The sequence below is a fragment of the Astyanax mexicanus genome, chromosome 17, assembly GCF_023375975.1.
Source record: "Astyanax mexicanus isolate ESR-SI-001 chromosome 17, AstMex3_surface, whole genome shotgun sequence".
Taxonomy (NCBI): Eukaryota; Metazoa; Chordata; class Actinopteri; order Characiformes; family Acestrorhamphidae; genus Astyanax; species Astyanax mexicanus.
In genome coordinates this window covers 16,347,596-16,359,237 of record NC_064424.1, presented here as the reverse complement: position 1 = coordinate 16,359,237, position 11,642 = coordinate 16,347,596, and the positions used below count along the sequence as shown (strand labels likewise).

Genomic DNA, 11,642 nt, shown 5'->3' with positions numbered 1-11,642 from the left:
TTTTTGACTTGATAACCAGCTTCTCAACTACCTTGACTAAAAGCTTGTTCTGAGCTAGACTATTAATTATTCACAAATGAATAGTGTAACTTCAAGGTGAAAAAGAATAGAATAATAATGAGGCGCTTTGGAAAATTAATGACTTTTATTTGGTAGGAAATGCTCCTGGAATCTGTAATCACACACAGTACACTTCAACACTACACCCCTTCAAGGGAATCAAACGTCAGTAAATCACAAACAACTTTGGGAACCATTCGGAACCTAGAACCTCTCACTTAAACCGTTCATTTCCTTTATAATTTCACAATCAATCAGCTAATTATATGTGTTGCAGCAACAATGAATACTAGTAGTGGATTATGCAGAAAGTATTGGTTCTAAAATAACTCAAGAAAGTGTAACATGTTTGGATTACATAAGTGCTTCTCCCACTCCACCCTCACAGTGCACATTCTGTTTCTTTGAAGCTTTAACACATCTCCATCTGTGTGGGAAGCGTAGGCCGTGGTCCCATCTCAGATACCGAGAAGTGTTCGAATACTTGGAATTATAAACTGACATAGATTTGTTCTTTGACACTAGCGAACAGATTGCTGAGGGAAAAAAAACATGAAGTTTGAATTGTGAGTGATTGAACGAGTAAAGCCTTAAGCATTGTGCATGTGTGTCTGAATTTAAGCGTTCCTTCAAGTGATCCTCTAATTTTCTTGGGAAATTTCCTACTGCCTCGTCCAGGGCAGCCTGTGCTCCCTTTCGTAATCAGATTTCAGCATTACGGCGAGGCAGCGTCTACCTGCTGGCTCAATGTGGTCTCTGGCTCTCAGGGTGAAGGTGTAATATACTCTCAGCACCAGCAGGTAGAATCCTTGGAGGCCATTTCCAGCAGATGAGCTTCCACTTCTTCAGCATCGTCAGTGAAGCGCTCGGTAAAGGACTGGATCAGCCCTGCAGCACTAGATTCATACTCCTCCAATTCTACTGCTTCACCTGAAGCACAGCAAAGAGAGCACATACACTTTAAATATAGTAATAAAAAGCTTTGGAAAAAAAATAAGAGACCACTTAAAAAATGTGTTTTTTTTATTTTACCAAATAGAAAACCTCTGGAATATAATGAAGAGGAAGATGGAAGATCACAAGCCATCAAACCAAGCTGAACAGATTTTTTGCTGACATTTTTGCACAATGAGTGGTATAAAGTTATCCAAAAGCAGTGTGTAAGATTGGTGGAGGAGAACATGCCAAGATGCATGAAAACTGTGATTAAAAAAACAGGGTTATTCAACCAAATATGGATTTCTGAACTCTTAAAACTTTTTTCTCATTTTCTGCAAATAAGTGCTCTTAATGACAATATTTTTAATTGGAATTTGGGATAAATGCTGTATGTAGTTTAAAGAATAAAACAACAATGTCCATTTTACTGAAACATACGTAAAAATAGCAAAATCAGAGAAACTTCATTTAAGATAACAGATAAATACAGATTATTTGCATCAGTTCTTTTCCCTCAGGTTGGTTAAAACAATTAAGATGAGAAGAGGCATCTCATTGCTGTCACACAAATCCTTGTGTCTCATTTTGACTTTTTCACTGTATGATTTACGGTTTTTAAATGTTTTCCCTCCTTTTTGTAAATAAAAGTTTTTTTGTGCAACAACAATGATAGAAAACATCAGTATTATGATTAAAGAGGAACTCAAACAGTGACCGCTATGTAACAGATGCACACCTTTGACACAAGTGTTGGCCTGGACAAACATCTTGCGGGCCTCCTTGCGGAGCAGCACAGTCTCTCTGAGGCGCAGGAAGTCATGAGAACCGTCGGAAGTCACTGCAGAATACCCCTGATACAAGGCCCGGCCTCCTTCCACATCAGCCGTTGACTTGTGCACCTGCACACACAGTTGCAGTCAGAATTCACAGCACAGACAAAAGCTACTGCACTGACTTTAGACTTGATATAAAAACAGTGGAGCAACACCAGCAGATGATATGTGTCTCCAAGCCATCACTGATTGTAGAAACTTCACATTATATCTCAAACAGTTTGGACTGTGTGTCTCCACTCCTCCTCCAGACTCTGCTCCCTTAATTTCCAAATAACATGTAAAATTTACTGATGATCAGAGATGGTTTGGAGAGACAAGTCATCTGCTGGTGTTGGTCCACTGTGTTACATCAAGTCTAAAGTCAGTGCAGTGTTTTCCCACAAAATCTTACAGCACTTCATGCTTCCCTCTGCTGACACATTTTATGGAAATGCGAATTTCATTTTCCAGCAGGAATTGGCACACTGCCAATTGGTCTTATATAATATTATAATTTTCTGAGATACTGAGTTTTGGGTTTTCATTGGCTGTAAGCCATCATGTAATCATCAACAATAAAAATAAATAAAAGCTAAATAGATAAAACATCTATATAAAATGAGTTTCACATTCAGAACTAAATTAAATAAATAAAGTAACTTTTTAATAATTATATTTCTAATTTTTCTTCCAATTTACATGGCCAATTACCCAACCTACTCATTAGGACTCCCCCCATCACTAGTGATGCCCCAAGACAAGGAGGGTAGACTAGCACATGCCTCCTCCGATACTTTTCAAACTGCTGCTGATGCAGCATTGCCGAGTAGCATCACAGCGTGCTTGGAGGAAAGCACAGTGACTCGGTTCCGATACATCAGCTCACAGACGACTTGTGCTGGTCGACATCACCCTTTGGAGTGATGTGGAGAGAGAGAGTGTCATCTACCCACTCAAAGAGAGTAAAGTCAATTGTACTCCCTCAGGGCTTCAGCAGCTGATGGCAAGCTACATGAACAGGATTTGAACTGGCAATTTCCTGATCATAGTGGCATTGCCTTAGTCTGCTGGACCACTCTGAGCCCTACAATAAGGTAACTTTTCAACAATGTTCACATTTTATTTTTGAAATAAAATACTGTCTACTATTTTCAAAACAAAATTCCTCAACATTTTCTTACACCCTTAATTGAAAATGGGCTGTTTGTTCATTGAAGCATATGAGGATGTGCAGAGCTACACACCATACTGCAACCAGCCAGTAGGGGCACAAGACGGCTTCATTCGTGAGAGCTGTTGCTCTATCCATGTTTTCTACGGTCAATGGTCCAAAACAATAAAGAACAAACATAAAAAAACAGTCATATGGCCTTACCTGCAGCCTGCAGAGGAACTTCTGAATGGCATTCTTGCCCACTGTGTGAACTTTGCTGCGGTCAAGCGTGATGAGAGCGTCGGGTCGGCCATCTGCACCTGTGGTCTCACTTAGGCTCACCAGTCCTTCTCCTGCTTCCAGCAGCACACGCAGAATCACAAAACGAGCCTGCATGTGAGCCTAAAACAAACACACAACACCTAGTGAGACCCAGGGAGAAGAAAAACAGTCCAAACTGCCATTCCCAGACAGAAAAGATGAGCAGATAAGAAAGGTTAGCTTAACAGATAAGATAGACAGAGAAAAAGAACAAACCTGTCTCCAGCTCTTGCTCTCTGGTGTGTAGAACTCCAAGCCCAGCAAGCCAGCACGGACCATGTTTAACCAGTTTACATACACCACTTCCTCTGCCTCTTCACCTTCGTGGCCAAAGATCCTAAAACCAATCACAAAAACATCTTAGGAGTATAAAGATTAAATGTGCAAATAAGTGTGTGTGGGTATGTATGTCCGTGGGGAGAGGGTCACTTCATTAGTTTGCTTACCCCAGCACCTGCTTGTTCAGACAGAGGTAGAGCCCCACACACTCTGCCCTGCACTCCTCATATGAGGACGCAATGGTGGAGAACTTGCTGTCCCACGTCTCACTGCCTTTGTACCAGCTGGAGATCTGACAGACAATCATCAGATGTTCGTAAAATGGCAGCTATGTGAATCAAATTATAAATAAATAAATAAAATAGCAAACTAGACTTACCAACTCTCCTGTCTCTGGATTACGAACCTCAGCCTGATTAAAGTTGAAGTTTCCCTTATCGTCCTTCAGATGACGAACACACAAACAACATGACATGATTTACAGTAGCTATGAAGCATATACTACTAATTTATAGGGCAGTTTATATTATATATGTATTTAAGTATAAAAATACGATAAATGTTTTTCTTCAATGACTCTCTAGTGGTCAGGGTTTAAACACAACTGAAAAATTAAATCACTGTCTAATATGAATCACTGCAAGTAAAAAAAAATAATAAAAAAAATTAATTAAATAATATATATATATATATATATATATATATATATATATATATATATATATATATATATATATATATATATAAATTGTAATGAATTTAGTCACATTAGACTAGAGTGCTCTTACCTGGACAAAGAGTTTTCCACTACCATGGCCCAGAAGCTCATGAAGTCCAACCTGCACCTCAAAAGAAGGGCCTTTCCATTTGATATAGAGATCCTGCAAACAATGAATGACAAATCATGCAAATTGTTAGGCCTCTCCAATAATGCCTTTATTATTAACAACAACAACATTAAACAAATGGACATAATTGTTTCTTGCATTTGCATTGAACTTATCCACACCATACTGTAAATAAGAATGCATCAGAAATGTTTTAGGAATATATTTTGATCCCAAGTGCGGATTAAGTGCTTCTGAAATGTTTACAGTATAAAACCCACAGGAAACCCAATCTAAAACCAGGAGAACACAGGCAATAAACCATTAGGTCCACTTGCATGCTAGATAAGACACAGTACACTACACTACACTGATCTCAATCTATTACAATGCTGTTTACCTTGTCTTTTTCATCAAGGAAAGTCAGCTTTTCTTTCTGGGTGGCATACGCCACAGCCAGCACATTCCCAAGGGACACGTTCTTAAAGCCCTCTGTTTGTCGGATGTCGTCATCTAGTGAAAGAGACTTATCAGTATGGCAAGAATATAGGAAATGGTAAAATATAGGAAATAAAAGCAACACTGAAAGGCAGAACTCACAGTTTGGAATGTTGATTCCTGCAGGGATGCCACTGCCGGCGAAGGTGAGCACATCCAACGATGTGAAATCAGGTTTGAGGAAGCGGTCCTTCTCAAAAGCTGATGGCCAGGGCAGCTCTGGCAGCAAGACCTCAGCTGAGCTCACCAGCCGTGCAAAGCGAGCACTCATGGCCTTATTCACCACAGCAACAAACCCTGGGGTGAGAATAAGAGGTGAAAAGGCTTAACAAGAGATCTTAAGGTGTAATATAGAAAAAAAACTGTCAAAATGACTTATAATAAAATGTCAAAATTCATGGGATAAAATTAGGAACACCCACACTAGGTATAATGGTAAATTATTACCCTTGTGAGCAAGGTGGCAAAATTATAGAAACTACCAGAGTTGGAGTAAGACCTGATAGTGGGTGCCAGATGGATGTGATACCAAATATAGATTTTTGAACTCTTAAAACTTTATGAATATGAACTTGTTTTCTTTGCATTTTTTGAGGTCTGCATCTTTTTTTGTTATTTTAGCCATTTCTCATTTTCTGCAAATAACTGCTCTAAATGTAAAATTTTTATTTGGAATTTGGGAGGAATGTTCATTTTACTCAAACATATACCTATACTGAAGTGGTCTCTTATTTTTTTCCAGAGCTGTATGTCATATAAGGCATTACAACCCATAGTGGACAGCGCAATGGGTGGTAATGAGTGTGATCAGCGGTGTCTGTCTAGCGACTCAGAAATTACACACACATTCATACAGGAGGCTTCACTCATAGCCTTTAGGCATGTATGTAACTTTTTTCCCCACTTTAAAATATATAATTTTTTAATCTTGACATCTTCAAACATTTGCACTTCATTAAAACTAATCATTTATTTAACAAAAGCTATTTTATGCTGATAAACTTTACTTCTGTCTGTGTTACTCTATGTAAAGGTTGGCTGCAATCTTTTGAATGTTGACACCCACAGTGGTCACAGAGGCAATGAATGGCAAAAGCAGAAAAGCTCCACACTAATTATTGACCCCTAACATGCTTTTTTAAATGTGCTCAGAGGGTATGAGACCCTATGAGTCATTGTGGTTGGATGTACTCTTTAACAACTTACCTTCAAACTCTCCTCTTGACCCAAACGGATCTCTGTAGCTCTCGATGAAGCCAATGTAACTACAAAGCAGAAAATGTGCTCATTATTTAAACAAAAATTAATAAAAATGTATAAAACTTTAATTGTACACGTAAGGATTTTGCAATCAGTGCATGAGTTCCAGTTTTTGCATAACTTTGCATATTGCAGTGTACTGGCTCTGAGCTCTGTGATAAGTGCTGCTGAAGTGAAGTGACTGACATGGCATTGCATGGCTGTATGAGAATTTTAATCATTTTTTTACACATACACTACATGTCCAAATATTAGCAGATACCCCTACTAATAAAATAATTCAGCTACTTTAAGTGACACCACCAGCTGACAAAGATGGGCAAATGCACAAATATAGCTTGTCTAGTCCTTGAGGGAAGGAATTGCTTATAGAATAGGACTGCCTGAAATTGACAAACATGAACAAGAGCAGTGGAACTTAAAGCTGCTTATAAAAGTCAATTATAAAAAAAATGTCTTTGATTTCAGTGTTGATTTATCATGAATCTGTAATTTAAATATTCCCATTCAAATATGCCAACAAATCATAACTTCCTTGAACAGCAGAAACAGCTATTCCATCAAGAGCAGGATAAACACATTTTTAACAACCTTGATTTTAAATGAGCAGTAATTGTATATGATAACTGCTTGTCCTTATTCACCTCTCCACAATAGGTCCCTTGTCTTTGATCCAGTAACGGGAGCCCTCTTTATGAGCGTCCACAGAACCGTAGGTGAAACTGCGGACATACTCCTCCAGCATGCGTGTCTGGTTCTCATCTGAAGCGTAAGCCTGCGGGATGAAACAAAAATAAAAATAACAGATACAGCAATGAAAATACAATAAAATTATACTTTTTCATTGACCTACAAGCACTATGCAATTCCAACAATAAGAGTTTCTATAATTTTACACACACCTTAGCTTTCTCCAGGTTATGGCTCACTTTTTCCATAAGAAGTGCATAGTCTCCTCTGCAAACAGTAAATGATGCATTCTCAAACTCAAACGTGCCACAGCGACTCTCTGCTTCACCTTCTACAGCACAGTCTGAAAAAGCCAGGAGAGAAAGTCAGAGCAAGTAACCATAAAACTGGTAGATGCCTTTAATATACACTGCATTGAAAAACGTGGGCTGAGTGGATTTTGAAGCATTCAGCCTATCTATTTCCTCACCCTTCTTCACTGCAGAAGCAAGGCGCACCTCATAGCAGCGCTTTCCACCACACTCCTTCTTAAACAGACGGGTGTTGTAGGCACTCAGGTTCTAAAAAGGTATTACAAACATAAGCGTTTAAGAAACCTGAGAAGGACACTTTCTACAAGACAACTAATGTAACCCAATCTCCATTTAATTCTAGAATGAGACTATGAATGACACCCAATATTACACCAATGCAATGCCAGAGAAAATATTTAATCATATTTCTGGGAAGGTATTACAAACATAAGCGCATTACTTTAGAAACATGTAGGCACTTGCTGCAAGAGAACTTCTAATGTAACCCAATCTCCATTTTATTCTAGAATGAGACCCTGAATGACACCCAATATAAAACCAACTAAATGCTAAAGAAAATATATAATCATAGTATTTAACAGCAGTTCAACCACAGTGGTTTTAAGTATAATGGCTTTATTTCAGACAATAAATACATACAATTATTTGCCAATAGCATTATGATTCTGTGTATAATGGTTCCTCCTACATTTAAAAAAGAAATGTAAAAGAAATATTAAAATAGTACCTTGGAGTCAAGAAATTTCTGAGCCAACTCAGCATCTTCTAAACAGCAATTCCCTGAGAAGTATGTGGTGATTCCCTTGGGAGAAAACAAAAACACAAATTAAAACATTAAGTGCAGACAGTCTATTAAAGCTGATGTGTAAAATGCTACAGGGTGAAATGACTCAAGACTTTTAGTTTTACCTTGTCCCCAAGACCAAGCTGTTTCTGCTTGTCTTCTAAGGAGTAAAGGAGATTGGAGCAGCTGTTCCACAGCACCTCGATCTCATCAGGGCGTTCCTTATAGGCCTGACTCTCCCACACCAGTGCCTTGAACTTTTCCTGCAGGTATATTCAGGTCCAGTTAAAACTGATGTCATAGAAAGTCATAAATCAAAGCAGAATATGCATATGAAGCTTTGGAGCATTTACCTTTGGCAGATTGGGGATGAACTTGGTGTCACCAAATGACTTGTAGTTTCCCATGTTGGCATAAAGCCCCGCAGCATATACAAGAAATGCCTGTAAAAATAAACAGAGAAAAACAAAAGTTGCCATTACCACTTAGGCAACTTTGTACTGCTATTAAATATGAGATTAGTAAAACATGAGAGATTTTTAACCTGGTATTCCTCTGAGGTCAGCCCTGCTGCAGTTGCCACGGCCTCCAGCTCTGCAGGGGGCTGCTTCCGGAATATTCTCTGCAAGAGCACATAGATGGTGGGAGACTCCGGGGAGGTCTGCAGCAGCACCACGAGACCACCATACCAAGCTGCCCGAGAGAGGTAATGTGCATACAACTTCTCCTTGGGAGACAGCAGTCGGAAGGCTTCCGCACAATCCAGAGCTGAGATCCCAATATCATTGGGGAGGTAGTACTGAGAATCCACCATGATGGTTATCAAGCACGTTTCCTCTACTACAATCAAAGGGCTCTGTAAGAGAAAAGAGACGAAGAGTAAAGTTAAAATGAGTTTAATTGTGGAGTGAAGAACAAGACGAAATTACAAATTAAATTTGTAATTCTGAAAAAAAATGTAGCTGTTAAGGAACAAGAAATGAACTGATACAGTAATACAGTAATAATGCTGAGTAATGGACCTGGAAGATGTTCAATGACTAGGAAAAAATGGCAAAATTTTATATCTTCTTTTACTGGCACAAAAGGACTAACAGACTTTTACAGCCAACTAGATATTGAGTGATTAATGAGCCCCTACTATTTCCTCAATTTAATCTTATGAATTTTCTATATATTTTCATATAAGACACAAATTTGTTTATATCAATATAGACTATGTGGACTACATTTACTTTTTCTTAAACACTTTAAATGCACTTTGTCCCCAAAGCAATTTTGTATGTGGCACTTGTTTCTAGGCTACTTGAAATGGAAAAGAAAATTCTATTGTTAAAAACATCTGTAGTTTATAATTAATTTGTGGAATTAGACATAAAATTCTGCTATGTCTGCTATACACACAGGATATGGCACTGAATAATAAAAATGCCCTGCAAAATACAAATATTATGTTACCTTATTTAAGTGGAAATGTTGAAATCTATACTTTGATGGATTAATTATTTTCAATTATTTTCAAACGACTTTTTACTTCTTTTTAGACAAAAAAAAGGTGTTTTGGTAAGGGGGTAAGGCCCTATAGCCTAAGCTTTTATTTATTCTTAATGGCATGTTTTGAACCCAGTACTTTTACTTTTGATAATTACTTTTAAACTCTAGTATCTATACTTCTACATGAATAATGAATGTTTTAGTTTTACCTTACGAAAAAAATGATACACATTATAATAGGTTATATCATATATTGTACATCGCCATTCAGAAAAAAAAAACATTATTTTTGCTCCATATCTTCCAGCACTATCTTTCCCTCAGATTAATAAAGCACTCATTCCTTCAATTGAATTCGCTAATAGAGCCCTTTAATACATATTTCCCTCAGTTAAATAAACAAATCTTTTACGCAATTTAATAATTAAAAATTTCCCTTCGTTTGTTAAATAAATCTTTCACTTATGTTAAAAAATAAATATGTCCCTCAGTTTAATAAATAAATATTTCACTCAGTTCAGAAGGAGAAATCTATTAAATGAAACTGAATATTTTAAACAAAGGGGATGTTTTAGCTCTCTGAATATAATTTATCTGATATGTTATGGACACTGCAAGTTGCAGACCTGGTCTTCTAATGTTACTTTCACTTCAACTGAAAACACTGAGCAGTTTAAGCTAACAAAGCTAGCTAGCCTAGCTCAGGTTTGCTAGCTAACTTGATAGCTTGTGCTGTTTAAGTTCTCCAGCTAAATTAATTAGGCATTTAAACGAGCTCCAGTCTGACTACACCTCCTCCATTCACACAGACCCGCTCCCTGCGTTAATTAATGCACTTAAATCACTTTCTACCTGAACCAGTTCTGTCCAACGCTGTCAAAATGCAAGCTCACCGTCCACACCGACTTCCGCTATCCATTCAAAGCAAAGCCCGCCCCGAAACCAATCATGCGCGCGAAAAGAAGATTGACAGCTGTTCCAACCAATCAGAGCGCGGAGTCGAGAAGGGTTCATGCTGAAGCGCAAGAAAGAGCTCTTCACCCACAGAGCATGTCCAGGGGTCTGTACACACTGGGTTTGTGTGTGTGTATACACCTCTTTTAATTTAATGTGTATATTTTTCTTTTTTCCCTACATATGCTGAAGTCACATAGCCTATGAAGGAACGCACAATGGTTAACACAGTAACTAAAAAAGTGTTAAACAAACCAATATACTCTGTGAAGCATTAGGTGGCTCTTATCTGGGGTGCTGTTAACTTCTGTCTTGAGAATTTTCAAATTGACTGAACTTCATTAATTAGTTTTTTGCTTTGCTTAGTTGAGTAGTTCTTACTATAATATGGAATAAAACATTACTCAAATAGAGCTATTTACTGTATACCAACTCTACACACACAAATTTACAACTGATGCCAGGACAAGGGCAATACATTTAAGTAATTAACATTTCACAAGTTCAGCACAGCTGTTAACTGAAAGCCAGCCATTCTAAGTGACTCTATCTTATAAAACTGACTAAGAAAACTTAAAGTCGTGCAAAACTGAGGTGTCAACTTTGAAGAATCTAAAATATAAGACATACTCTTGTTTGTTTGACACTTTTTTGTTTAATAAATAATTTCATATATTTTCCTCAGTTTGATATTAATCTACAATGCAGAAAAATAAAATTTAATAATGAAATGTAATGTGTAAATGTTTGACTGATACTGTATATCTTGTTTGTATTCTATTCTTATAGCCTGTATTGTGTCCTTGTAGTGTAGAAAGGGCTATTTAAATAATAAGTATTAATACTAAAATTTGTGGGAAGGACCTTTCACCTAAAAGAATTGTAAGTGTAGAAGAGCTCAGCCCAACCATTTAAAATCTTTAAGTAAACATTAAGAAAATCAACATTGACCAATGTCTACTATGCAATGTTAAATAAAGGTTTTTTTTTTCATTATCAGCCATAATATATGTAATACAATAAACAAAATAACATGTATTCAATGTTATTTGATAATCAGGGTGTGAACAGACAAAACCACCATTTTAAAGCATGCGATTGATCAGAGATCTGCATGCCTAAATATTTATAGTCTTCAAAAGTACTCTTTGCCAGTTTTTCAACATGCCATTATTTTAATGTAAGGGTTTCCCTTAAAATTAATATGTGCTGCCATGGATGGAATAATGAAGAAATAGCGACACTTTAGAAAGA

At 37.3% G+C, this 11,642-nt stretch overlaps 1 protein-coding gene across 1 annotated transcript; it reads right to left on the bottom strand.

Moving 5' to 3' along the window:
• Positions 1-126: 126 nt before the first annotated feature.
• dpp3 (dipeptidyl-peptidase 3) lies at positions 127-10,370 on the bottom strand. The gene is made up of 18 exons (XM_007244480.4): positions 10,287-10,370; positions 8,485-8,796; positions 8,294-8,383; positions 8,066-8,203; positions 7,884-7,958; positions 7,312-7,402; positions 7,055-7,185; positions 6,797-6,927; positions 6,099-6,157; positions 4,995-5,189; positions 4,795-4,907; positions 4,356-4,448; positions 3,947-4,009; positions 3,735-3,859; positions 3,505-3,625; positions 3,190-3,369; positions 1,736-1,898; positions 127-990 (listed from the first exon to the last, which is right to left on the bottom strand). The coding sequence occupies exons 2-18, from the start codon at positions 8,752-8,754 to the stop codon at positions 848-850; spliced, it is 2,181 nt and encodes a 726-aa protein (XP_007244542.3). The 5' UTR covers positions 8,755-8,796; positions 10,287-10,370; the 3' UTR covers positions 127-847.
• Between the last annotated feature and the right edge of the window lie 1,272 nt (positions 10,371-11,642).